This window comes from Cynocephalus volans, chromosome 15 (genome assembly GCF_027409185.1).
Source record: "Cynocephalus volans isolate mCynVol1 chromosome 15, mCynVol1.pri, whole genome shotgun sequence".
NCBI classification, from domain to species: Eukaryota; Metazoa; Chordata; class Mammalia; order Dermoptera; family Cynocephalidae; genus Cynocephalus; species Cynocephalus volans.
This window is the reverse complement of record NC_084474.1, coordinates 96,760,707-96,786,230: the sequence shown is the minus strand read 5'-3', so window position 1 is coordinate 96,786,230 and position 25,524 is coordinate 96,760,707. Positions and strand designations below refer to the sequence as shown.

Sequence of the window (25,524 nt, the reverse complement as noted above, 5' to 3'; positions counted from 1 at the left end):
GACGTAATCCAGGGACCGCCCTTCCGGGGCCCGGCGATTGGCTGCGCTGGCCCGGCGGTCCCGCCCGACCCCGCCGAGCGCCCCCATTGGCTAGCGGCCGACGGCGGGAGATTCGCAGTCCCGGGCCGGCGCGCCATGGAGCGGCTGACGGACGTGCGGGCGCGGCTGAGGGCGTGGGAGCGCGCGTTCGGGCGGCGGCACGGGCGGCGGCCGGGCCAGGTGAGGGCAGTCCGGGGTCCGGGGGCGCTGAGGGCGCGGGCACTGCTGACGCGCTGCCTTCACAGGAGGACGTGGACGCGGCGCCCGAGGAGACCCGCGGTGAGCGCGCGGGCGGGGAGCGGCCGGGGCGGGGCAGGCGGGGGCGCGGGCGAGCCGGTCCCGCCCTGACCCTGACGCCCTCCCGCCCAGCGCTCTACCGGGAGTACCGCGCCCTGAAGCAGGTCCTGGGCCAGGCTGGCGGCGGGCCCCGCAGCCCCGAGCAGTCGCTCCCCGCGGCGGCCGAGGAGGTACACTGGCCCCGTCACCCCAGCCCAGCGGCGGAGGAGGACTGGGCAGGGTGGCTAAAGGCCGTCCCCGCTTTGGTGGGGTGGGGTCGGAGACTGGAGGCACCTCTGCACACACCAGCCTTGCTCTGGCCTGGACCTCTACTGTCTCCTGCAGGCGCCAGAGCCCAGCTGCTGGGGGCCCCACCTGAATCGGGCGGCAACCCAGAGTCCGCAGCCTACTCCAGGGCCACGCTCGCGGAGGTGTGTGCAGGACTATGGGGAGAGACTCAAGGCCAATCTGAAGGGCGCCCTGCAGGTGAGGGCTGCGCGGGCAGTGCACGTTCCCCAGGCTCCCCTTCCTGTCCACCCTTCCAGGCACAGGCACAGGCTTCTCCGCTCACTAGAGCGCCGCTCTCCTGACAGGTGCTGGGGTTGTCTCTGTTCTCAGCCTCTCTTCTGTCCCAGCTGCGCTTCTTATCCTGCTCCACCATTGAGGGTGGGGACTTGAGCAGGCTTCAGAGTCTGCAGCAGCCCAGGGCCCTGAGTCCCTGCCTGTTAGTCTGTCTTCTCCCTTGCAGGCCAGGCCAGCCTTGGGCCGCATATCCTGGCCTCCACGAAGTACTTTGTCCAAGGTGCCCGCCCCAAGGCCGCCAGGCGCAGCGGCTGCTCCCACCTCTCCAGAAGAAGTCAGTGATGTGCCCCGCCAGCCTCCTGGGCCCCAGCCAAGGCCGGGCCGCCTCCAGCAGCTGCGGGAGTCTCTGAGCTTACGGCTGGGCTCCCTAAACCCGGGCTGGCTGCAGCAGTGTCACAGTGGGGCCCCCGAGGCCTGCAAGCCTGGCCTGGGCACAGAGGAATCGCAAGCTGTGACTTCAGGCGAGTCGGCCGTCCGTGGCCCCAGCACTGGCTCCAAGGCACCTTCTCAGGACTCTAGTGCAGGGAGTCCCCTGTCCAGTGACAGTCGAAGCAAGAAGCGGAGACGGAGTGAGGAACCCAAGGGGAGCCCCGCACAGACCCAGCGGGGCAGCTGCCTAGCGGGACCCCCGTCTGAGGGGGCTGGGGCTGCAGCACTTGAGAAAGAGCCTCCAGGGCAGCTTGCACAGGCACAGCCACCTCCACCCTACAGTGGTCACTCGGCCCCCAGCTGCCCTGGCATCGGTCCCTTGAGTCAAACTAGGGCAGGGAGTGGGCATCGCCCACCTGATTTTTCTCCTAGGACATCCCTTTGGGATAGGGGCAACTACGTGAAGCTCAACCTAAAGCAGAAACACTATGCGCGGGGCCGGGCGGTTCGTAGCAGGCTCCTCCGCAAGCAGGTGAGAGGGTGACATGGGTCGGGGGTTCCTGTCACTCCTTCTCTGTCTCTTACCCACATGACCCTTCTCTGTGGGGACCCCCTAGGCGTGGAAGCAGAAGTGGCAGAAGAAAGAAGAGTGCTTTGGGGGCGGCAGGCCCCAAGCCTTGGTCAAGAATTCTTGTTTCCGGTGTGGGCAGTTTGGCCACTGGGTATCTCAGTGCCCCCAACCAGGTGAGGCTTCTGCCCTGGGGCGTAGGTCAGCCCAACACCACATGGAGGGGTGCTGTGCTCTTCTGGGGCACATGTGGCTCAAGCAAAAGGCCTCATCGGTTTCCAGCCCCTGACTTAGGCCCAACACTAGCTCCCCAGAAGGAGGCTGTTGAGGACAAAGGTGGCGCTCGACCCTTTCTCGCTTTGGATGAAGCAGCACAGAGGACAGAAACCACCCACTGCCAGCTCCCCGGTGAGTGGGGGTAGGGCAGTTGTGGCCGGTGGCCATCTCACTAGAATGACCTCAGCCCAGCAGGGAGCGCCCACAGCATCCTCTTTTGTCTGCCCAAGCAGGTGCAGAGGACACAAGGCCTTCTGGGTCTGAGCTGCTGGTGCCCACACAGTGGCCTGTGCCCAAGGCACTCCGCCTGAGTCCCGCCATGCTGCCATTCTACCCACCAGGGCCCTCAGGGCAGGTGGCAGGTGAGCAGCTATCTGCTGGCCCACAGCTCTTACTGAGGAGTTGTGGTGATTCGGGCCATTGTGACCAACATCCATACCTGCAGAGACACCGGCTGAGGTGTTCCAGGCTCTCCAGCAGCTGGGGCACCGAGCCTTCCGCCCTGGGCAGGAGCAGGCAGTCATGCAGATCCTGTCTGGTGAGAACGGCTGTGTGGGGCTGAGGGGGCCCCAGCCAGGCCTCAGAGCCTTGTACTGACTGTCGTCCTGCCCAGGCATCTCTACGCTGCTGGTGCTGCCCACAGGTGCTGGCAAGTCACTGTGCTACCAGCTGCCAGCTTTGCTCTACGCCCAGCGCAGTCCCTGCCTCACCCTGGTTGTCTCTCCCCTCCTGTCGCTCATGGATGACCAGGTGTGTGGGCAGAGTCCCCAGCAAGCGTAGATGGCTAGGAACCAACACCTCAGCTCTCTTGGGCTGCTGTTGCTTGCCCAGAACCCACTCCCTACCCCAGAACCTGCCAGGAGCTTGCTGTCCTTGGCTCCAGCCCTGGCAGTGCCCAAGGAAAGCACAGCTTGACGGCACCACCCCCAGCCCACCCCAAGGCAGTGTCACTAGGAAGGGGAGCCATCTCCACTGGGACCCAGCTGCTCCAGGGTCTTGGGCCAGTTCCCACAGGTAGCTCAGAACTCTTACTCCTAGGACCTAGGGTCTGGTTATTCTCTCCCTAGAAAGCTTTTGGGCAGAGGTCTTGGCAAAGGGCTGGGGTTGGCTGGCCTGTGACATCCCTGCTTCTGTGTCTGCAGGTAACAGGCCTGCCCCCATGTCTCAAGGCCTCCTGCCTCCACTCAGGCATGACCAGGAAGCAGCGGGAGTCAGTTCTGCAGAAGGTGGAGGGCCTCATGGGTTGGAGGAGGGGGCAGTGGGCAGAGACCTGGGCTGTGCCCCTGACCCTGCTCCTTTCAGGTACGGGCAGGCCAGGTGCATGTGCTGATGCTGTCACCAGAGGCACTGGTGGGGGCTGGGGCGGGGGGCCCTGTCAGCCTCCCCCAGGCCACCCAGCTGCCTCCAATCGCCTTTGCCTGCATCGACGAGGCTCACTGCCTTTCTCAGTGGTCCCACAACTTCCGGCCCTGCTACCTGCGCGTCTGTAAGGTGAGCCATGTGTGGGTCAGCAAGGTGGGTGAGCTGGGCAGCCTCACCAGTGGCCCTCCCTTCTGGCACAGGTACTTCGGGAGCGCATGGGTGTGCACTGCTTGCTGGGACTCACTGCTACGGCCACACGCAGTACAGCCCGCGACGTGGCCCGGCACCTGGGTGTAGCCGAACAGCTTGGTTTCAGTGGATCAGCTGTTATCCCTGCCAACCTGTACCTCTCTGTGTCCATGGATAGGGACCCAGAGGAGGTATGTATGCTCAGTCCAGGGACCCCAGCAGAGGCCTAGCTTCCGACTGCCCATACTGATCACTGGTCTTTGCTAGGCCTTGGTGACGCTGCTACAGGGTGACCGTTTTCGTGTCCTGGATTCCATCATCGTTTACTGCAACCGACGTGAAGACACAGAGCGGGTTGCTGCACTCCTCCGAACCCGCCTGTGTGCTGCCCGGGGCCCGGGGCCAAGAGGTGAGCAGCCACAGGCAGGGCTGGGGCCCCTGTGGACCCACCCTGGGCATGCATGTCCCTGTCTCACTGACCATTGGTTCCTCTTCCCCAAAGGTCATGTGTCAGAGGCTGTAGCTGAAGCCTACCATGCTGGCATGGGCAGCCGGGAGCGACAGCGGGTGCAGCAGGCCTTCATGCAGGGCCAGGTGCGGGTGGTGGTGGCCACGGTGGCCTTCGGGATGGGGCTGGACCGGCCGGATGTGCGGGCCGTGCTCCACCTGGGGATGCCCCCAAGCTTCGAGAGCTACGTGCAGGCCGTGGGCCGGGCCGGGCGTGACGGGCAGCCTGCCCACTGCCACCTCTTCCTGCATCCCCAGGTTGGCACCCCCTTCCCCCCCCACTCCAGCCCCCTCAGGCTTCGGCCCCACCGTCACAGCTGTCCTGCTACAGGGCGAAGACCTGCAGGAGCTGCGCAAACACGTGCACGCCGAAGGCACTGACTTCCTTGCCGTGAAGAAACTGGTGCAGCTCGCCTTCCCACCCTGCACCTGCACCCGGCCGCCCCCAGAGCAGGAGGAACACAAGAGCGGGGAGAGGACTGTGGCCATGTCCTCCCTTCAGGAGGCCAAGCAACACAGCAGCCAGTCAACAGCTCCAGTGCCCAGAAGGGCCTGCCCAGGCCATGAGCAGACACTCCCAGTGCAGTCGACGGTGCAGGCTCTGGACATGCCGGAGGAGGGTGAGGAGCCTGGGGGAGGGGAGGGGCGGGGCCTGGGGAGGGGTCATTCCCGCGTTCCCTGAGTCCTGCTATGCCCCCAGCCATCGAGACTCTGCTGTGCTACCTGGAGCTGCACCCACTGCGCTGGCTGGAGCTGCTGGCGCCTACCTATGCTCACTGCCGCCTGCACTGCCCTGGGGGCCCCGCCCAGCTCCAGGCCCTGGCCAACAGGTGAGCACAGCCCATGCTGGGCTGGGGACAGGGACAAAGAACCAGGGCTGCTGGTGACACGCACACTTCCCCCAACCCCCGCAGGTGTCCCCCTGTGGCCATGTGCTTGGCCCGGCAGCCACCTGAGGATGGAAGGCGGTGCAGTAGTTCCGTGGACTGTGATGTGGCCGAGCTGGCAGACTCGATGGGCTGGGAGCTGGCCTCCGTGCGGAGGGCTCTCCGCCAGCTGCGGTGGGACCCAGAGTCCAGGACAGGTATGCCCACCTCTGCCCCGCCCTGGGCCCTGCTTGCTGCTCGCCTGCGTCTGACGTGCTTTCTGGCAGGTGAGCCACGGGGCACAGGGGTGTTTGTGGAGTTTGGGGAGCTGGCCTTCCACCTGCGCAGCCCTGGGGACCTGACAGGTGAGGAGAGAGACCAGATCTGCGATTTCCTGTATGGCCGTGTGCAGGCCCGGGAGCGCGAGGCCCTGGCCCTTCTGCACCGAACCTTCCAGGCCTTTCACAGGTGAGGAGGAGGTAGGCAGGGCCTGAGGCTACCCACCCTCCCCCTGTGGGCATATCTGACAGGCTCATTCCCTCCCAGCGTGGCCTTCCCCAGCTGCGGGCCCTGCCTGGAGCAGGCTAATGAGGAGCGCAGCACCAGGCTCAAGGATCTGCTTGGCCACTACTTCGAGGAAGATGAAGAAAAGGCACAGGGGCCAGTGGGCATGGAGGAGCTGTGGGGCCCAGAGCCAGGGCAGGCCAGGGTGAGCGCCAGCCCCTCCTGGAGCACAGGCCGTGGACCCAGGGAAGGCTAGGTGTGACGTGCACGTACACCAGACTTCACAGTTGGACCCACCCCAGCCTGGCTTAAGATCTCCTGGGCTGCCCAGAGCTGCGCTGTGTGGAACTCAATGCCACAAAGCTCAGGGAAGCTTGACCCGCCCTCCCACCTGCAGGTGCAGGACTGGGAGAACCAGATCCGCCGTGACATCCGCCAACTTCTGTCCCTACGGCCAGAGGAGAAGTTCTCAGGCAGGGCTGTGGCCCGTATCTTCCACGGCATCGGTGAGGCCCAGGAGGCTTGGAACGATGCAGGCAGGGCCTGGAGGCCAGAGCCAGCCAACGCACTCACACCTGTGTCTTCCTGGTCCTCTGTAGGAAGCCCCTGCTACCCAGCCCAGGTGTACGGGCGGGACCGGCGCTTCTGGAGAAAGTACCTGCACCTGAGCTTCCATGCCCTGATGCACTTGGCCACAGAGGAGATCCTGCTGGTCAGCCGCTGACTGCCCCACATGGGAGGGCACTGGCTCTGTGGCCACCACGTGGAGGTTGTCGCATGTAGCAGCTTGTCAAGGCAAAGGTGGACCTGTCAGTGGTCAGGACAGTGACTGACCACCTGGGCAAAATCCACCAGCAGGAGCATGGGAATGAGGAGGCTCCAAAATGCAGAATAAAACGTGAAGTTGTTTTTATGAGCCGTTTTTTTTGGTGAGGCAGCCCTGCACCCTGAGAGCAGCTGCATGTTAAACTTCAGACTCAGACACAGGCTTCTGGGTCTCAGGCACAGTCGGCTTTATTGACCAGTCCAGCTGCCAGCTCAGGCCAGGGTGCTGGGTGCCATGCCCAGGCCCAGAAGGGGCAGGGCTGAGAGGGCGAGGAGGAAGGAGAAGCAGGGACGCAGCCCCAGGCCGTCGGCCAGGGCCCCAGCCAGGGCGCCCAGCAGCAGCTTCCCCAGCAGCTCCAGAGTGGCCAGGAGGCTGTAGTGGGTGGCCTGGGGGTGGGGATGGGGCGGTCAGGGCCTGCCTGGACACCAAGCCTTGCAGCCCCTTGTCACCCCTGCCACGACTCTTCACCTGCAGGGCACTGGCTGCCAGCTGGCTGCAGCGCATCATCACAGTGAAGGTGACAGTGGTGACCAGGCCCCCTAGTAAGTGCTGCAGACACAGGCTCAGCAAGGCTGCTCCTGGAAGGGCAGAGGTCAGCAGTGCCCAGGGCTCATGGTCCCTCCCACCCCAGGGCCAGCCCCTTACCTCTCAGGGCTGTGCCATGGCCCAGGCTGGCCCCTGGTGTGTCCAGGTGGAAGAGCAGGGCAGTCTGGCAGGCCAGGCCGCCAAGGCGGAGCCGCAGCACTAACCTCAACAGGTGCAGCGGCTGCCTGGGGAGAGGGGGAGTGGAGAGGTTGGGCAGGTCAGGGGATTCGAGGGGGTGAGAGGTGGGCAGGGTGGGCTGGGGAGGACTCACCAGTGCCTGGACAACAGGGCCCCACCTAGGGAGGAGCCGGCAATGGAGCAGGCCATGGCGCCCACACCATTCCACAGCCCCAGCTCCAGGGCTGAAGCACCACGGTCCAGCAGGAGGAGCGGAAATAAGCTGCTGGCTCCCTGCTCACCTGCAGGGAGACTGTGGGCAGAGGTGGCCCCCATACCTGCCCCAACCCTCCCACTTGGGGCTTCAGTCATCATGCTCCGCCCAGCCAGGCCCCTGTCCTGCCTCCGTCTTCCTTGGCCACTGGTGCTGGCAGAGAAATGGGACTAAGCATTGGCTAAGCCCAGGGTCAGCATGAAGCAACTCCAGAGGCCCACAGGGCTGTGGCTGGAGCTGAGAAGGAACAAGAGACAAGGCCCAGCTACAGAGCCCTGGGTGTCAGGGCCAGGCTGGACTCCAGCCTGCAGGTCCTACCCCAGAGCTCCTGGGGACCCACCTGGAGCTGCCCCTGAAGCCCCACCCCTGCTGCTACCTCACCCGAGGCCTTACTCACCGAGCTTGTAGGTGAGCACAAAGCCTGCTGTCCACAGGGTCCCAGGCACAGCCAGCAAATCCTGCAGGAGGCGCAGTGCGTGGCGGGGAGGCCCTGAGGGCTGAGGCTGTGGCAGCTGGCGCAGGGCTGGTGCAGCCCAGGCCAAGGCAGCAGCCAGCCAGTAGGTGGCAGCCAGGAGCAGGAAGAGCAGCGGCCAAGACAAGGTGGGCAAGAGGGCCAGCAGCCCACCCCCAGCCAGCGCTGCTCCCAGCTTGTAAGCAACAACCTGTACAGTGTTGCCAGGCCCCAGCTCAGCCGGCTCCAGGAGCTGCACGGCCAGCGTGTCCAGGGCCACGTCCTGCACAGCGGCAACCAGGTTCAGCAGCAGCAAAAGCCCCACCGCAGTGGTGGGTAGCCCGGCCCGGCCAGCCTCAGCAGGAGGCAGCGCTGCCAGGAGCCCGCACACCAAGCCCAGGGCCGCTGTGCTGAGCGCCAGCCAGGCCCTCGGGGAGCCCCGCGTGTCCACCAGCGGGGCCCACAGCAGCTTGAACAGCCAGGGTGCATATAGCACCTTGGCCAGCCCCACGCGGGTCAGGGAGAGGCCACGGGCCCGCAGGAGTACCGGCAGCAGACCCGTCTGCAGCCCGTAGGGCAAGCCCTGTACCAGGTAGAGGCCGGCCAGCGGCAGCAGCTTCCCGTGCATGGGCAGCGCTCGGGGGATCGGGCAGGGTCGAGGCCGGGAGACCAGGTGCCAGGCGGAGACTGGCGGGATGGGCCCATCGGCACGGGGTCAGAGGTCAGGCTTTGGGGCTGGAGCCAGGCAGGGTCAGGGTTGGGCAGGCTCAGATCTGCACGCGCGCCCTCGGGGCCCCGGGGTGTCGATACCCTGGAAGAACCGAAGCCCGGCCCGCACGGGAGGCGAGCGTCCGCGGCTCTCACCAGGCTTCCGCCCGGCGGCAGGGAAGGAGCGGGTCGGACCTTCCGGGGGGCGGGGCCGGCTCCGCGGGCCCTTCCGGGGGGCGGGGCCGTGGGCGCTCCCGCGTCGTCTGACCGGCTGGAAGGTTGCCTGGCCCGCAGCCCGGAGCCCGTCGCCGCCGTGGCCAGCCCCCGCCCTCCAACAGTCTTTCAATCGACCCACCGCCTGCTTCTGGACACTGCTGCCACTGGACACCCCACCTTGCTGCGCTTGTGGCTGCAGCCCCTTCCCAAGGCAGTGAAAGGCAGGGGGTTCCCATGAAAGGTCAGGGCCCAGGCTCAGCCAGGATACAGCCAGCCACTGCCCACAAAGCCCTCCAGTGTCCGGTGACAAGGCCAGGAGGGTCTGGCCATTAGGCCAAGCCCCACCTGACTGGCACTGAGTCTCCTCCCGCCCGAACCGTGTTCTCTGGGGCTCCCAAGGCCCTGACATGGCTATTGAAGTGTAGCCTGTGGCTAAGAATTGCCTCCAGAGTGGACAAGACTGGGTGCCCTGGCCGATCCGGTCTCCGAGTCTGCGAGCCCCTGAACCCAGCCCAGCCTTTGGACCAACATGCAGGCACGTGAGTCGATGCATTTCCTCAGCTGCCGAAGCCACTTTGAGCAGGTTTGCTGTCACTTCAGCATATTCCAGGGGCCCAGTTTCCTGGTCTATAAATCAGGGACTACCGTGCCTACCTCAGAGGACCGTTGGTCCAGGTTAAGCGAGTGACCCACGGCAGTGCGTGCTGTGCACACAGGAGGGGCTCACCCCCATGTTCCCAGGGCAAGGACACAGGCCTGCCTGCCCACCTGCAGCCCCAGCCCAAGCTCAAGCCAAGGGAGGCCGAGGGACCCCCCTCCGCCTCCCCACCCAAAGATGGCATGGGCATGCGCACTAGGATTTCGCATCAAACAAAACACGGGCAGGGACCGACCCATTTGCTCTTCCAACACCCCCAGGTGGGGCACCACCGTTGTTGTCCCAGTTAAGAGGAACACTAAGACTTCCTCCTTGAGCCCCTCACGGTCACCCTCTCCAACCAGCTCCATCCTATGGTTTAGTATTTCCTCTGTGGCACGCAGGAAAAGGTGCACAGTGCAGGAAGGAGAGCCAGCACAGGGACACAGCTTCCTGTGTCTTCCTCAGAAAAGGCTACTTTTCTGTCGTGGCCACCCTGGGACACCTGGTCCTGTGGGTATTCGTTAGTCCCCACCCCCACGCCAACAGCTCTGGGGTCTCCCCCCAGAAGGCGCAAATGGCCCCGTGCCTTCCTTCACGTTCCTTACTCATCACTGTTACCTAACACGTGTGTGAATGTGTTGGTCTCTGCCCCAAAACCTGAGAGCACGTGGAGACCCAGGCCCGCAGCGGCGCGTGCTGGCGAGCAGGAGGGGCACCTCCTCTGGGAGCTGTCCTTGACCACTCCTCCTGGGAGCAGGACTAGTGTCCACTCCGAGCTGACTCCCCAGGCCTGCATGAAGGCAGTCAGGGTGGACAAAGGCGGGGCTTGTCCCTGCAGCCCTGCGCTCTGCCTCCAAGGCGTCACACTGTTACACAGCTTTATTAGGGACCAGCAGAGATCCAGAGGCCCAGCCCCCCGGGCAGCAGGAGCAGGTCTCAGGAGTACTCGTGGGTAAACTTGGTGTGGAAGCGGCTCAGCTTCTCCAGCAGTGGCCGCAGCTTCTCCATGGGGGGGAGAATTGTCATCCTGAAAAGGCAGACCGTAAGTGGAGGGGACAGGAGACTCGGGGAGGGGCTGTGCAGGCCCGGGCTCACCGGAAGTGGTAGGTGCCTTCCCTCTGCCCGAAGCCGCTGCCGGGCACCACGCAAATGCCAGTTTCCTCCAGGAGGCGCAGGCAGAAGAACATGTCCGGGGCCAGGCCCAGCTCCTGGGGGCCCGGTGGGGCCGGTCAGAGCTCGACGCCCAGGACTCCGCGGCCCTGCCCCGGCCCCTCCCTGGCCCCGCCAGGCCCCTCCGGGCCCTCCAGACCTGAGCGCGCTGCACGGCCCGCGGGGGCAGCTGCACACGGGGGAAGGAGTACATGGCGCCTTGCACCGGGTTGCAGCGGATGCCGGGAGCCTCGTTGAAGACCTGCTCGGTGAGCTTGGCCTTGGCCGCCAGCTCAGCCAGCACCGCCTGCCTCTCCTGCGGCCGCGGAGGAACGGTCGATCCTGGCGGGCCGGGGCCGCGGCGCCCCCCAGCCCGCGCCCCGCCCTGTCACCACCACCCCCCAGCTTGCATCGTCGCCCCCTCGGCCCGGCCCGCTCACCGCCTGGAACTGCGCGAAGGAGGGCTCGGAGGGCGCGGGCGGGCTGACCACCAGGTCGAGCAGGGCCTGGCCGGGCACGGGCGGGCACAGACGCACGCTCATCAGCTTCAGCATCTGCTGCCGCACCGCCGCGTCCAGGTTCACCACCTCCACGTAGCCGCTGCGGAAGCCGCACCTGCGAGGCGACGGCGGGCGTCGGGCCGGGCGGGAAGAGGCGCCGCCCCGCGTCCGAGCCCCGCCGCCCGGCCCGCACGCACTCGCCCGTGTAGCCCTTGGAGGCCGAGTGGAAGGAGGCGAGCTCCTGCTGCGCCGCGTACGGCGGCCCCATCTCCGTGAGCACCTTCTTGAACGAGTGGAAGCGCGAGCCCTCGGCGTACACGTTGTCCTGGTACACCTGGGGGCGGCGGGGCGTCACGCCGGCCGGGCTGCCCTGCGCGCCCGCCCGCCCGCCCGCCCGCCCGCGCCGCCCGCCCGCACCTCATCGGCCAGCAGGAAGAGCCGCTCCTCGAAGGCGAAGCGGATCACGGCCTCGATGCACTCGCGGCTCTGCACCTGCCCTGGGGCGCGGGGAATGCAGCGCGGCCGGGGTCAGCCTCGGGAGCGCCTCGCCCGCTGCGGGGCTGCGGGGCTGCGGGACTGCGGGGCTGCGGGGCTGCGGGGCTGCGGGGCTGCGGGGCTGCGGGGCGGGCGCACCGGTGGGGTTGCCGGGGTTGATGACGCAGAGCGCGCGCGGGCGGCAGCGGTCGCGCGCCTGGTGCAGCGCCCGCCGCAGCTCGGCCACGTCGAGCGCCCAGACGCGTTCCTCGTCCAGGTAGTAGTCCACCTGCACCGCGTCGAGCTCGGCCAGCGCGGCCGAGTAGAGCGGGTACTGCGGGATGGGGACGAGCACGCCCGTGCGCGTGCGGCCCTCGCCGGCCACCAGCAACTTGAGCACCGTCTGCGGGCGGGAGGGCGGGGTTGGCGGGGCGGCGGCTACACCCGTCCCCCGCCCCGCGCGGGCACCGCCGGGCCATGCACAGACGGCCACTGTCTCTTCCTGCCGCGGCCCGGCCTACCACGATGGCGTCGCTGGCCCCTGTGGACAGGAAGATGTTGCTGGGGTCCGCGGGGATGCCTCCGTCACGCCTCTCGATGTACCGCGCCACATCGTCGCGGATCAGTTGGATGCCAGAGCTGACGCTGTAGGCCCCTGGGCCCGGGGGCGGAGCAGATCAGGGAGGGGGCAGGTGAGGGTGGCTGAGCCCCGCTGCAGCCCTTCTGAAGGGATCGGCCTCCTCCCGCAGGCGGGTTCACCCCTCTCTGCTCCTTCCTGGGGCTTGGGCAGGGTCTGGCACTGGCACTTACCCAGGCTGTGGCCCCTGCAGGCCTGCAAGATGCGCTCCGCCCTTCTCTTGGCATCTTCGGGGAAGTCGGGGCTGCTCAGGAGATCGGGGTCTACACAGAGGGCCAGGACCTGGAAAGACCCAGTGCTGAGGCCAGGGCCCATGGGCTTGAGGATGGGGGGGCAGTGCAGGAGCCTCACCTGGCGCAGGAAGGTGATAGGCCTCTGCCCCATGGCTTGTGCGTCCCCAATGTTGGCATGGATGACCTCAGTGAAGGGCTTCTTCACACCCTGTGAGGGAAGGGAATCAGACGGTAAGACGGGGCCCTGCCCCTCCCACAGCCCTTATTCCAGATGCCACTGGGGCTGGGGCCAACTCAGCTGCCCAGATGCATCCTGGAGGGTGGCAGGGGCCCAGGGCCATACCTGGCGCAGCTCCTGCTCCAGCTCCAAGGCACGCAGCACTACGGGGCCTCGCACCGCATACTCCACCCTCCGCACGCACGGGTTCATGGTGTCCAGCGTCAGCACCTTCTCCTTCAGCCCATTCCTTGCAGCCTGGCTCTGGTCACCTGCCCTCAAGGCCATGACTCTGCTCAGACCAGGCAGGAAGGCAGTTCAGGAGGCACAGGACACAGAAGTGGAGATGGGGGCAGCTGGATCCAGGCTCAGTGGGCCAGGGCAGGGGGAAGCCAGGTATGGAGGCTCAGGGTAAGAAAACACCGTCTTCACTGCAGTCTGCTGTCCCCAACTGACAGGGACAGAAAGGGCTGAAGGCACTGGGACGGCTGAGCCCCGCCCTGGGGAGCCAAAGGGAGTGGGTGAGGTGGTGGGTGGGGCTTGGGGTGAGGCCCAGTGCCCGCCCAGTGTCCCCATGGCAGGGGAGCCAGAGACCCACATGGGGGTAGGGACAAACGGATGGTTCAAGCAGCTCTGAGGGACTGGGTGTGGGGTAGAGGAGGAGGGTTGAGCACACGGGCCAGCAGCCCTGAGGGATTGGCAGAGCTGGGCAGGGGTGAACGTGGTGATCCCCAAGGTGAGAATGGAGCCCAGAGCCGCTGGAGATTTACCCCAGCAGGCCTCTGCTGAGGTCTAGCCCTCTCGGCAACCCCATCTTTGCTTGGGCCAGCAGACCAGTCTCCAAGGTAACTGAGCCAGGCCTCAGGAATCCTGGGGGGGGCATTGGGGGAGGGGAGTGAGGAATTCAGACTCTGGGCTCCATCCGGGCCCTCCTGGGCTGGCAGCCATGGCCTGGAGGCTGCAAGAGCACCCTGGTTGGACCTTGGTCCCTGATCAGCACTGCAAGGAGTTGGGGTGTTGGAGGAGGCTGGGCCCCAGACACATCACTCCTCAGCTGTTCTGGGCTGCTGTGCCCTTTCACCATGCACTAGCTTGGGGTTGCCCTTGGGGCCACATCCAGGCCAGGGGTGACCTAAGTTCCCCTTCCCTCTTGCTCCTGATTGGCGGGGAGGGCAAGAAGCGAGCTATGATAGGCCCTCAGAGCCCCACCTCTGCAGGCCCTACAGGGAGCTGTAAGGCCATGTCCAGGGTGGGCCTGCCCCAGGGCAGCCAGGCAGGCAGGTAAACCTGAACTGGAGGTCAGGGAGCTGGCCCTCTGAGTGGGCTGTGGGCAGGTGGTCTGGCCCGCGGGGTGCCTTAGCTCTTCTGTTCCCACTGCTGGGAGAGAAGCTGTCAGGAGCCTTGAGTGGCTGGCCCACCTGTCTCTCACCTCGTAGGGTTCTGCTCTGCTACATCTGCCTCTCAGCACACCAGGACCAAGGGCAGATTAATATAGCCCCAGCCCCAGGCAGGGCCCACCCCTACCCTCCCCCTGGCAGCCAGGCACCAGTGGCAGTCATAGTGGCGGGTGGATCTTTGGCAGCTGCACTACCCCACACACTAAATTTAACCAGCAGCCAGCCCCTGGCACTCCCCCAACCCTGCTAAGGACACCCCTCCAAGCACAGATGCTAGGGAAAAGGCAGTCCCTAGGGATACCAGACAGACCAGGTCAGTGCCCAGTGAAGAGGAGAGGGTGACCCAAACCCATGCCACCCAGCACTCACCATGAAATGCTGCCCGCTGTGGAGAGGTGAACTGGCAGTGCCCTCAGCCCTCCTGCCCAAAGCCCTAAGGGCCCCCTTGCCCTGGCACACTATACCAGCCAGCTCAGAGCCTGAGTGGCCACTGCTTGTCTCCTCTGCCAGCCCAGGCGGAAGCTGGCAGCCAGGCCCCAGGACCAGGGCTTCATGCCAGGAACTGGGGACCCACTGCTCACCCATGGAAGTTTCTGAGGCCAGCCTTGTACCTGTTTTGCCTCTCTGGCTCTGGCCCAAGAGTCTTGTGGAGACCACCACCTCCCTTTCCAGGCAAGGGACCCTGCCCCTCCAGCATGGCCTCCCCTTCCAAAGCACCCCGCTCCCCTCAGGAAAGCAAAGAGTTACAGAGGAGCCTCCAGGAAGCTCGAACATGTTGAGCGAGGGTGTGGCCTGGGCCTCACTCCCACGCAGGCCCAGGGCCAGAGCTGCGATATGCGAGCCCCAGCGCGCACCTACAGGCCTGGGTGCTCGGGGGGATGAGCGGCACCTGGGCCCAGCAGCACAACTTGCTCCCACTGTGGGGACGGTGGCCCAGCTGAGACACAACAAGGCTTGGTGGCAAAAACAGCCCTTTATCAAGAATCACTGGATAAAAAGTCTGCAGCTGGAGACCCCAAGTACGGCTTCTCCCACAGGTCCATCCCTGAGAGGCAGCCAGTGTCCTGGGTAGTGGGAGCCAGGGAAGCTCCATGGTGGTTGCCCACCTGCAGCACCAGGGCACTGGGAAGGACTCCAGGGAAGGGGTCACAAGGCAACCTCTGAGTGGCCTGGGGACGGGACCCCTGCCACCTTGAGCTGGCAGCCCTCACATGAGCAGGCAGCAGGGCCTCTTCTCAGGAGCCTCCTCTGAAGGGGCTGTCAGCTTGAGCAGAGGTGGGTCCCCACCCGTCCTGAAGGCACAGTCGGGCTGAGGGGTCTCGGTGTCAGCAGGCAGGCCAGACTCAGGGGCCTCAGGCCCCTCGGATGGGGGTCGCTGCAGCTTGGAGGCGGCTCGTTGACGCTTGAGCTCCGCCAGAGTGTGGTGGGCCTTGTCCCTGACAAGGGCATGGGGGGCAGTGCTCTCCAGTGGGCTCAGCTGGTAGGAGATGCTCCGGTCTAGCCGCTTGGAGTACAGGTGCCGCCCTGGGGGGCCCCCTACACGGCCATTGTGCGGCCTGACCACCTCAGGGTTGTCTTCCTGTGGGTAGAGCACAGCCCAGAGGCAGTCAGGAAGCACCCCTCTCTCCTCCCTGGCCTCAGACTCCCAGCAGTGTGGTCGTGGAGGGACAGCCATGATGGGGCGGGGCACTAGCCCAGTCTAGGGACACAGGATCTTGGGCCCTACTGCCTACACAAGGGAGCCAGTGCAGAGGGCGAGGCCCAGGCCCACCCGGTGCTGGGGCAGAGCAGGGGCGGGTTGCTCACCTCTGCAGGCAACGGCTGGAGCTCAGCATCCGTCTGTCTGTCTTCATCGTCCTCAGGCGGCTCCGGGCTGGTGGATGGCTGTTGCCACACAATGGCCTCGCGGGCATGCTCCTTGCGGTACAGGTTGGTGCGCTGGGTCAGGCTCGCCCGCCTCACCACCTTCCTGGGAGAGAGGGGGAGGGTCAGAGAAAGATGCCCCCCACCCCAAAGACTCTGCCCCAGAGTTCGACATGCCACTGACATTGATGGGGGGAAAGGGGGATGGACGGGCAGCAGGGCCTGTGCCCAGCAGAATGGGGCGTGGCTCACCCACGGCTGCCGGCGCTGGAGGTGCGGCGGCGCAGCAGGGAGCGCTGGCGGCCCTGGGCGCGGAGGAGTGCGTCGTGCTTGTGCTTCAGCTCCAGCAGCTTGGCCCGCACCTCCTCGTCCCCACACACGTCTGAGAAGAAGGTGCGGGGGTCAAGGACGCCCTCCCGCCTGTCCCCTCCGCCAGGTGAAGGCAACCCCCTGTAGCTCACCAAGTGGCGTCTCGTCCATCAGGGACTTTCCATTCAAGTCGGCCCCATGTGCCACGAGCAGCTCCACCAGGTGCACCTGCAGGTGACCACTGGGACTGCTGAAGGCTGGGGCCCCGGAGCCCACCCCCATTCTCCACCCTCGCCCCCACACTCCACCCTGCACTCACTTGGCCCCAGTAGGCTGCTGCGTGCAGCGGCTCCCAGCCGTCGCAGTCCTTGGCGCTCAAGCTGGCTCGATGCTCCAGCAGCACAGCAGCCGCCTCGCTGAACCCATTGGCCGCGGCAATATGGAGCTGCAGGCAAGCCACCCAGCCCTCAACTCCAGCCCCACGGCCCTCTAGCAGCAGTCTTCAGCCCCATCGCACCCTGCCCCGTGGCCAGTCCTCACCAGCGTGGCCCCATGGTCCCGAGGGACATCAAGGTCGGCCCCAGCCTGCAGCAGGCTCCGGATATCGTCCAGCATGCACAGCTCTGGCACAGCTCGGGCCTCCTCAATGCAGTCCTGGGTGATGCCTGCCGGGCAGCAGGCTCAGGGAGAGCACATGCCATGCCCCACCCCACTTGGGCAGGCACCGCACACTCACCGCGGTCGGCCATGGCAGTTTCAAGGCAGTCCAGGGTCTGCTCATCCTCACAAAGGTCATAGGGCATGTTCCCATCGGTGTTGACTGCCAGGAGATTAGCGCCACTGCAGGGAGGACAGACAGGGCCGCTGGTCACAGGCTTCATATACCTAGCTCCTGAGCGAGGCCCTCAGCCTAGGACTGCCCCTCAGGAAGTGCAGGGCAGATGAAGAGGAAGAGACCCAGCCCCAGACACCACCCTGCAGCCAACCTGTCTGGGCTCCGAGTTCCTCGCACCTGTCTATCCCCATCAACATGCACAGTAGGCCCACCTGCTGTGGGGTGGTGCAGGGACTCTGGGGACCCCAGGGAGCAGAAGGTGGGGGGAGGGAAGCAGGCCACTGGCTGGAGAGCACCACAGAGCTGCATAGAGCCCAGAACACAGATGAGGGTGCCCATGTGCAGTGGAGGAGCAGGGCCAGGGAGCCCCAGGTGTTCCAGGGGACCTGCTTGTGGACCTCCCACCACTGCCCCAGCAGGCCTGCCAGCTGCACAGCCCCACTGGCATTGATGTCCACCTGCACACCCACCTGACTTTGCCCGGAGCACTCCAAGGATAATCTGAGCCCTGACCCTCTGTCCTACTGGAGGGGCATGGAGTTCCAGGGGCCAGGAGGGAGGGAGTCTCCTGGATCCTGGTGAAGCTACAGCCTCCTCTACTCAGGTGATATTCAGGACCCCTACCCTGCTCTATCTACCTCCTCATTAAAAGTAAAGACACCACGTGTGCCCAGGTGTGCCCTTGTCCCAAGCCCACCTGGCCTCTTCATTCCCATCCTCCCCTTGCCAATTCCACTCTCATCTCTAACTGAAACAGCATTTCTCTGTACAGACCCTGGGGAGGCCCTCAGGCCAGAACTGAAGGTCCAAATCTGCCCTCTTGCAGGAGGATGCATGCTGGGTGGGCCCTGAGCACAAATGCATTCCCCTGGGGCCCCGGGTGCTGCTCTCAAAAAAGGTAAGGGGGGAATGGACACAGGAGGCCAAGACCAAGCAGCTACAGAGAGCAGCCCTTCCAGGTGCAAGTGGCCACAGGCCCTACCGGGCAATGAGCAGCTCCACCAGGTGCAGGTGGCCGCAGGTGGCTGCGGCATGCAAAGGCGTCCAGCACTCACTGTCGCAGGCGTTGACATTGGCCCCAGCCTCCAGGAGCTGCTGCACCATCTCGCGGAAGTCATCAATGCAGCACTGCAAACCATGCAGCCTCAGCAGTTGCAGCCCCAGCCCACCCCTGCCCTGCTCGCCCCCAGCGTGGCTGACCTGGTGGAGTGCTGTCAGGCCATCCTCATTGGCCAGGTCAGGACTGACCCCACTCCCAAGGAACTGGCGGACTGCAAGAAGGAGGAGTGAGGTTGGGTAGGGTCTTGTGGAAGCCTGTGCTGTCCCTGTTCAGGCCTCTGGGCCAACTGTGCTGCCGCCCAGGGATCAGGAAAAGCAAAAACAGACACAGATAGCAGGAGGCACACCACAGCCCAGGGTGAGGGCTCAGGAGCACTGGGCTTCCATCTGCCTCCAACCTCTCAGACCCCCAGGACAGGTCCTCCCCTGTATGAGCAGCCCTCCAGCAATGCCACACCATCCCCCAGCCCAGAGAGGAATTCCCGCCCTGCAGCTGCTGCAGCCTGGAGTGCAGGTACGGGAGGCACATGACTCCCCAGACATCAAGAGCCTTCAGAATCAACACTGAGAGCCTTTAGAACCAAAGGGACCCTGCCCCAGTCCCCCTGGCCTGCAGCACGGGGCCTGTCTGCCCCCGTCCCCCTGGCCTGCAGCACGGGGCCTGTCTGCCCCCGTCCCCCTGGCCTGCTCCCTCTGCTCTTCCCTGATGACTAGACCCAGGCTCCTCATTCCCCTTCAGAGGTCCCATCTCAGGCTCTCACCAAGGCCACCAGGTTGTCCCTGGCCATGCAGCAGGACACACCCTCCCTCCTACAGCTCCCCCTTGGCCCGCTGCACACCTGCAGCACCTCCTCCACCTCCCAGCCTATTGGGAGGGCACTGCCCACTCCTCACCCTCCACCCTGGAGGCAGGCAGGAAGGGGCCCTCAGGAGCCACCAAGATGCCTCTTCCGCCAGACCCCATGGACCCAGAAATGGAACCTGCACGCAGCCAGAGAGGCAAGCTCAGGACACAGGGGAGCAGCAGAAAGCCTGTCAAAAGCTCCAGCCTATTATCCAGCTGGGAAGGTTCCGACACAGAGCAAGGAGTCAAAGGCAGACTCAGGGGTAGGCATGGAGAGGAGGCCTGCCCGTGTGGGATCCGGGCCTCACCCTAACCTGGCTGGCCCTGTTCTCCAGCTCTCTAACCCACGGAGATGAGAATTACCATCCTACTCTGGAGGTGGAGACACAGGACCCAAGCATGCAGGGACCAGGGCTCTCCTGAGCATCCCAGTACCAGGCAAGAGGCAGTGACGGCTATCACGACCTCCAGGCCAGCTGAGCCCAGCGCCAGGCACCCACAACTGGCCCACCTCACAGCAAGACCCCTCTGTGCACAGCCCCTGCCTAAAGGACAGCTGTCCTGGCACGACCTGGCCTCAGAGCTGCCCACAGCTCAGGGTTTGCGTGTGGGGGCCTCAGGGCCGCCCTGTGGACAAGGAAGCAGGCTAGATCCAGGGACTGGGGGCCAGGGCCCAGGAGCTATAGACAGGACCAGCCCCAAGCCCCTGCCCAGATGGATGGAGAAAGGCCACCAACTGTGTGCTGCCCTGGGGCTCAACCACACTCACCTTCCTCCAGGTCATTTCGAGCAGCGGCCTCCAGAAGCGCAACGCTGGGAGGGAAGAGGACCTGCTTGTGGGGCCTTCGGCCAGCTGCCTCTTTCTGTGGCTGCTCCCCATGGTCCTGCTTGACCTGGGCCTCCTTCTCAGCCTGAGCCCACATCTTCACCTGCTGGGCACGTCGCTTCTGGGCATGCTTCAGCCGCTCCTGGGTGCTCATCCTGCCCACCATGGGCATCTCTGCCAACAGCTCCAGGTGCTCGGCCATGGCGGGGGCTGCTCGGGCACCAGGGCAGGGAGCTTGGGAGCCAAGCCAGGCTGAGGGGAGGGGCAGCGGGCTGGACTGGCACCCTTGGGGGCATCCCCTTCCCAAGGCTCAGTGCCCTCTGCCCCTGGCAGATCTGGTTTAGGAGGCCCCACGCCGTGACCAGGTGCAGGCAGCACTGAGGGGCATGGGCCCCAGGCAGGAGGGCAACGTGGGAAGGCGCCCGCAGCCTGCTCTCCAGGTAGGCTCCTCAGCTGCCCAGCCAGCAGGGCCTCCACAGAGGCAGTGCCTTGCCTCCGGCTTGGGGTCAGGGTGCACAGCCTGTGGGAAGCAACCTCAAGATCTGGCCAGCCTCAGTCCAGGGTCTGAAGCTAATTACCCAGATGACAAAGTTCCAGCTCCTGGCACTGTGCCGAGGGAAGGGAGGGGAGGGCCAATGCACAGAAGCCCCTGTGAGCCCCTGATAGCTCTCGGCTCACCTCCCAGGCCTCAGGAGCCTGGGTGGGGCCTGGGAGCAGCCGTGGCCCAGACCCCTCCCCTGTCTGTCTCCAAAGTCAGCACATCAATACCAATGAAGAGATGTGGCTGCAGGGGCAGGAGTGTGCTTAGTCCTGGGGTCCCAGGGCCCAGTGCCCAGGGTTGAGGCTCTCCGGGCAGCCAGGGCACCGAGGGCACAGGTGGGCCCGTCGCTTGTGTTCTTAGGAGAGGCTCTCCTTCTGGCAGTGTACACACCTGGGGAGCAAGGAACAAGGAAGCAGGTGGAGGTGGATCCGGGGCGGGGCAGGTTGAGTCTCAGGGGAGACTGGGCTCCCTGGGTCTCAGGGTCCTGCTGTGTGAGGCCAACCCTCTGCCCACAGAGAGCACTGCAGGACAACAGTTCTGGGGGGTGCTCTGCCCCACATTCAGGAAGGGCAGGGGAAGGGGCACCTCAGGCTTCCTCCACCCTTTCCAGAGAGGGCTGCCCAAGGCTGTGCAGCTCAAACAACAAAGGCAGGAGGATTGCCATTCCCAGCCAAGCCTTCCCCATGAGGCTACCCCTCCAAGGCCAGGCACTGTCCCCAGGCTGGGTCTCTTCCTCACCAGGCTCCCTGGCCCAGGCATCAATACTTCAGCTAACCCGGGTTATGTGGACGCAGGCACAGGTGGCCCTCCTAGCTTGGGGTCTATTGGGACAGACAGAGACATCCCTGCTAAAGTACCCACCACAACCTCAGTCCTACTCAGCACACCAGGTGTGGTCACTAGTCTGGTCACCCGCTGTTCCTCAGAAGGCACTAGCCATGCTCTGCCCAGAGGATGCCCACGGGGAGCCCCATTCTCCACTCAGCCCGGCCTTGTGGCCATCTAGGTACTGACCCACTTTCCTCTGGCCAGACCTATACACAGGGGTCTCAGCAGATGCCCCCTTCTTTCAGGAAGGGTGCTGTCCTGGGCCATGTCAAATTAGGTCAGTCAGGGGCCTCTGATTTCACAGATCTAACTCTGCAAGCCTGGCCTCAGAGGATTCCTGGGGGCAGGACCATCAAGTCCTTTGGCCCCAGCCCTCAGCCTGGCTGACTCTCTGCCAGGTGAAGAGCTTTCCCAGGCAGTGCTCTCCCTCTGAGCAGCCTGCTCCCAGGTTTGGCCACCTCTGCAGATCACTGACGCCAGAGCAGGCACGGACTGCCCAGGCTCCCCAGGCCTGCTCTGGTCCTCTAGAGACACAGCATCCCCACTGGAGACACGCCAGGGGCCAGGTGCTGCAGGCGTCCTGCCAGCTCCCCCTCCAAGAAGACAGGGGGTTCCAGGCGCCACCTGGATGTGGCCGAGCCTCCCTCCCTGCTGGCCACCACAGTGCACACCCTCCTGGGACCTTCACCTCTCTGTTGTCAGCATCTCTGGGCCTGCCAGGGAAGCTGACCTGGATAGCAGCCCCCTGCCCTCACCCCTGCCCATAGAGATCACAGCAGAGTGCCAACCGCTGCCCGGCCCCCAGTCTCCAACCAACAGAGAGAAGATGAAGAAGATTTAAGAGACGTCACCTGCCACCTCTATTATTTAATAGAAGAAAAGACATTCTGGTACCCTGTCCTGCAGAAGAAAACAACCTGAGCGCAGCAACTGCTTTGCAGGTGGAATACATGCTCTCTTGATTTCCTCATTTTGAGGCACATCCACAAGAATTCATCAGGGAGCAGCACCCAGGGAGGCTGAACCTCGGGGGCCACAGCCCCTCTGGCTACAGCAGGAAGAAAGGGCAGGAGCTGGTGGGCTGCAGACCCGGCCCCCCAAAGCCCCAGGCAGCATGGGAAGTCTGTCCTCCCTGCCACACACAGCTCACAGGGTGCTTATCCCCTGATCCTGGCAGGCCCCCTTCCAGGAGTCCTAGGCCACCTCAGGAGCCGCTCTTTGCTGCAAGAGCGTGTGACCTCAAGCTGGACCCTGCCCTGCCGGAAGGCCCAACTGCATGTTCTGAGATAAATGGAGGTGCCCAAGGTGAGCCCATCTCAGAGTTCCAGGGCCCCACCATAGAGAGTGCCCATCCCGGGACAGGCCTCTATGCAGGCGGCCTCTCCGTGCCCAGATCCCCTGAGGCTGAGCCCTAGGCTTCCAGCCCTCCTTGTCCCCTGTACGCTGCCTGCCTAGCTTCCATTCCCAGAGGTCAGCCTCAGAGGGGGAAGGCCAGCCAAAGGCCAGCGGCAGCAGGTCTGAGGCTTCCAGGAGAAAAGGGTGCCTCCCACCTACCTGAATCTTGGCTGCCCCAGCTGAACTTCACCAAGCCTTGGACCCTCCTCCCAGCCACAGGATGAACAAGGAACAGCCTGCCAGAGCCTGGAAGCCTCAGTCTTGGCCGAGACACCGAGCCACAGTGGCCTACTCCAAAGAGTCCCACCAAATGGCCACCACACCACACCAAGGCCAAGAAGGTACTGGACAGGACGGCTCCCACCCTAGTCTACAGTCCTCCCCCAAGCCTCCCTGGAATGTCAAACAGAGATAATGTGGTCAGTTTATTCCAGAGCCCAGACAAGCTGCACAGAAGTGTGAGACCCAGGTGGGGGCGCCTCCTGGAAGGACACTGGCCATTGCCCTCACTCCCACCCTACCGTCCCCTCAGCCTGCACACCTCTAGGTGACCCCCAAAGACCATGCAGAGAGCAGCAGGGAGCAGCCGGCCCTCAGGATGAGAGGCCTGGCACCCAGACCCCAGTCCAGGCTCCCAGCAGCTCCTGTAGGGACAGGTCCACGCCCGCCTGAGTGCCCAGTCCCCATCCCCACTACCACAGCCTTCCTGCCGCAGGTCCCTGACATCATCCTCATTTTCCACATGGGGAAGTTGGGGCCTTGCTAAATCCAGAGTCCCCTGTTAGCCACTGCACCATGAGAGCCTGTGAGAGGCAGCAAGTACCGCATTATTCACCCAGGGGGGTAAGGGGTAGGCGGAGGTCATGCCCTGTTCAGAGAGAAGAAAGAAACGAAGGGCCGGAGGGAAGAGTCTCAGGGACATGCTGAGAGGGAGGACGGGGTGCAGGGGAGCTGTGTCTGCGAGAAGGGCAGGAGATAGGGCCCACTGCGGCCTCCCCACGCTTGTGGGTGGGACTACATGTAGCACGGCTCTTTGGAAGGGGCACACTTGACAGTGCATCTCCAAACCTGAAAGGTGCACCTTCTGACGGCCCCACTTCTAGGACCCCCTACTAAGGCCCCCACAGCAGGTCAGGGAGGGAGCCAGGGTGGTGCTGTGGAGGTCAAGAGAAGAGAGTTCTCTGCCTCCTGGGCTACGTGCTGCAGGGCACGGGCAGCGTCAGGGCTGGGCCCAGCACCCTGCCTGCCAGCCCTCCCTCTTTACAACCCTGTGTGCTAAGGCTTGTTGGAGTCGGTTCCTGTGACCACCAACCAAGAGTTGGTTTTATTTGTAGCAATACCTATAACAGCAAAAAATGGGAAGCTACCCCGATGCCCATCATTCTGGGAAAGGTAAATTACGTATAGCCAATCCACAGAATAGCATCTATACACACCTGTCTGTCACACAAGGAGAGGTGGATCTCAGTGTCATGGGCACGTGGACATGGGCAGGGACACCACCACCCTGGTTAAAGATGTCACACGGACAAGCCTCATCTATTTTCATGGGCAGAGAGGACTCCGGGGCCAGGACTGCAGTGACAGACTCTCAGTGGGGCCGCTGACGCAGGGCTCATTAGCAGCCGGGAATCCTGAGACATGCTGCACCTCATCCATAAACGGACCCCAGTACCTAATGTCCCACCAGGGTGAGGGGAGGCCCTCCAGCCGACTGCAGGTCCCTGTCCCCTCCCCCACCCTGATCTGGCAACCAGAAGTTCACCTGTGAAGACTCTGCCACTCAAGTCCAGGTGGGGTCTTCTCAACACTGCAGGGAGAACTGCCACCACCCCACAGCGGCAGCCCCCCGAGGGCGCTATCTTCCCAGCTGGCCTCTTCCACTACACGACCGGTGTGCTGTGGGCACGACCACGTCCTGCTCTTCTGCAACTTTCAGCCATGTGTCAGCACCTGGAAGAGGGGCCTCTGTCAGTGTTCGTGAGGGGCTGAGGGAGCGGCAGCTTCTCAGAGGCAGGCACAGCTCAGCATGGCCAAGGAGACAAGCCCAGGCCCAAGGCTCCCTGTGGTTCACATTGTCCATTCAGAGAAGGAGACAAATGCCCAGAGACGTGGCCTGGCTGTGCTCTGGGGGCGGAACAGGAGGGAGACAGGCTCCTCCCTCACACGGCATGTGGTCTACGCCTGGGGGACTGCAGAGGATGGCAGGATGTGCATCTACACATCACACCACATCACGGTGGCCAGCATGGAAGGCAAAAGGACGTCCAGGGCAGAGCAAGGAGAGGCGGCACTGCAGGGGCCTCTGCAGCCACAGGAAGCTGTGGGGAGGACGGCGACCAGCAAGTCGCTGAGAAGAGACAGGGAGGGTGTCTCAGGTGGGTGGGCTGCTCCAGCCTGGACTGGTTACGCCCTGCGGGCCCACAGGGTGCTCTGAAGCAGCAGCAGCCTAGGGAAGCTGATGGCTGGACAGACTGAGGGGTGCAGTCTGGGCACTTTCGCCCCTGCGACCGTGGGAGGCAGCACGGCATCCCCATGGGGCACGGTGCGAGGCCCGCCTCCACCCGGTCCTGTCCTGAGAAGTTCACTGCACAGGCAGGGAGGATCTGAAATGCCATCTGGCCACTCACAGCAGCAGTGTTCATGACAGAAAATAGTGGAAATGACCTCAATGTCTATCAAAAGGGTCTTTTAAGAAAGCTTCCTATGTAATGTCACAGAAGGATCGCTAAGAAGTAATGTTTGTTCAGTGAAGAAAGTATAAGATCATGTATATAATATGCTACTTATTGTGTGAAAAAGGAATGAACTAAGAACACACATTTGCATTTGCATAAGAAACAAGATTAAGAGACACCAGAAATGAACAAAAGTGGGACAGGTAGAGGGACTTGTGTTCCGTCCTTGTGTTGTTCAGCTGGGAGACATTAAAGAGTAACCTCTTCAGAAGCAATGTTCAGAGCTGTTTTGGGCAGGGCGGGCGTGAAGTGCCTCAGCACAGGTATCAGGTTGGGGTATGGAGAAGGAAAAGCTCATGCTAGGTTCTGGCCGCGCAGCGGGAC

General features: G+C 64.1%; 4 protein-coding genes across 21 annotated transcripts in view; 1 reads left to right on the top strand and 3 right to left on the bottom strand.

Moving 5' to 3' along the window:
* The first annotated feature begins 135 nt into the window (after window positions 1-135).
* On the top strand, window positions 136-6,373 carry RECQL4 (RecQ like helicase 4). 9 transcript variants are annotated; one of them, XM_063079536.1, is made up of 22 exons: window positions 136-219; window positions 285-318; window positions 409-506; window positions 661-801; window positions 1,064-1,623; window positions 1,714-1,798; window positions 1,884-2,010; window positions 2,341-2,472; window positions 2,556-2,648; window positions 2,724-2,860; window positions 3,253-3,336; window positions 3,413-3,601; window positions 3,673-3,852; window positions 3,929-4,084; window positions 4,178-4,228; window positions 4,500-4,788; window positions 4,869-4,998; window positions 5,083-5,252; window positions 5,322-5,502; window positions 5,581-5,743; window positions 5,936-6,044; window positions 6,138-6,373. In XM_063079536.1, exons 1-22 carry the CDS (start codon window positions 136-138, stop codon window positions 6,260-6,262), a joined length of 3,318 nt encoding a protein of 1,105 aa, XP_062935606.1. In that variant the 3' UTR covers window positions 6,263-6,373. The 9 variants fall into 9 exon arrangements, with proteins under 9 accessions (XP_062935606.1, XP_062935602.1, XP_062935601.1 ...); XM_063079532.1 differs by having other exon boundaries at window positions 4,178-4,426; XM_063079531.1 differs by having other exon boundaries at window positions 1,064-1,798; window positions 2,754-2,860; window positions 4,178-4,426.
* Window positions 6,374-6,516: 143 nt separating this feature from the next.
* MFSD3 (major facilitator superfamily domain containing 3) lies at window positions 6,517-10,131 on the bottom strand. 3 transcript variants are annotated; one of them, XM_063079587.1, is made up of 5 exons: window positions 8,602-10,131; window positions 7,738-7,798; window positions 7,010-7,134; window positions 6,833-6,942; window positions 6,517-6,750 (listed from the first exon to the last, which is right to left on the bottom strand). In XM_063079587.1, exons 1-5 carry the CDS (start codon window positions 9,266-9,268, stop codon window positions 6,577-6,579), a joined length of 1,137 nt encoding a protein of 378 aa, XP_062935657.1. In that variant the 5' UTR covers window positions 9,269-10,131; the 3' UTR covers window positions 6,517-6,576. The 3 variants fall into 3 exon arrangements, with proteins under 3 accessions (XP_062935657.1, XP_062935656.1, XP_062935655.1); XM_063079586.1 differs by lacking the exon at window positions 7,738-7,798 and adding an exon at window positions 7,221-7,368; XM_063079585.1 differs by adding an exon at window positions 7,221-7,368 and having other exon boundaries at window positions 7,738-8,693.
* Window positions 10,132-10,216: 85 nt separating this feature from the next.
* GPT (glutamic--pyruvic transaminase) lies at window positions 10,217-14,543 on the bottom strand. Of its 7 annotated transcripts, none has more exons than XM_063079581.1 (12): window positions 14,332-14,543; window positions 12,692-12,857; window positions 12,467-12,556; window positions 12,289-12,397; window positions 12,000-12,133; window positions 11,638-11,881; window positions 11,422-11,501; window positions 11,202-11,338; window positions 10,945-11,119; window positions 10,665-10,820; window positions 10,451-10,563; window positions 10,217-10,382 (listed from the first exon to the last, which is right to left on the bottom strand). In XM_063079581.1, the coding sequence occupies exons 2-12, from the start codon at window positions 12,851-12,853 to the stop codon at window positions 10,292-10,294; spliced, it is 1,491 nt and encodes a 496-aa protein (XP_062935651.1). In that variant the 5' UTR covers window positions 12,854-12,857; window positions 14,332-14,543; the 3' UTR covers window positions 10,217-10,291. The 7 variants fall into 7 exon arrangements, with proteins under 7 accessions (XP_062935651.1, XP_062935648.1, XP_062935653.1 ...); XM_063079578.1 differs by having other exon boundaries at window positions 12,692-13,065; window positions 14,332-14,542; XM_063079583.1 differs by having other exon boundaries at window positions 12,692-12,837; window positions 14,332-14,542.
* Window positions 14,544-14,916: 373 nt separating this feature from the next.
* PPP1R16A (protein phosphatase 1 regulatory subunit 16A) overlaps window positions 14,917-25,524 on the bottom strand; it is a 28,391-nt gene continuing 17,783 nt past the window's right edge. The window contains exons 2-12 of one of the 2 annotated variants that reach the window (XM_063079699.1): window positions 24,228-24,415; window positions 19,642-20,629; window positions 18,170-18,240; window positions 17,952-18,097; window positions 16,871-16,974; window positions 16,675-16,799; window positions 16,454-16,579; window positions 16,287-16,362; window positions 16,078-16,207; window positions 15,769-15,931; window positions 14,917-15,541 (exon numbers count right to left, since the gene is read on the bottom strand). In XM_063079699.1, coding sequence (XP_062935769.1) covers window positions 15,170-15,541; window positions 15,769-15,931; window positions 16,078-16,207; window positions 16,287-16,362; window positions 16,454-16,579; window positions 16,675-16,799; window positions 16,871-16,974; window positions 17,952-18,097; window positions 18,170-18,240; window positions 19,642-19,900 — 1,572 coding nt within the window. In that variant the 5' untranslated portion in view covers window positions 19,901-20,629; window positions 24,228-24,415 and the 3' untranslated portion in view covers window positions 14,917-15,169. The remainder of the gene's footprint in view (window positions 15,542-15,768; window positions 15,932-16,077; window positions 16,208-16,286; window positions 16,363-16,453; window positions 16,580-16,674; window positions 16,800-16,870; window positions 16,975-17,951; window positions 18,098-18,169; window positions 18,241-19,641; window positions 20,630-24,227; window positions 24,416-25,524) is intronic. The other variant, XM_063079700.1, reaches the window with a different exon arrangement.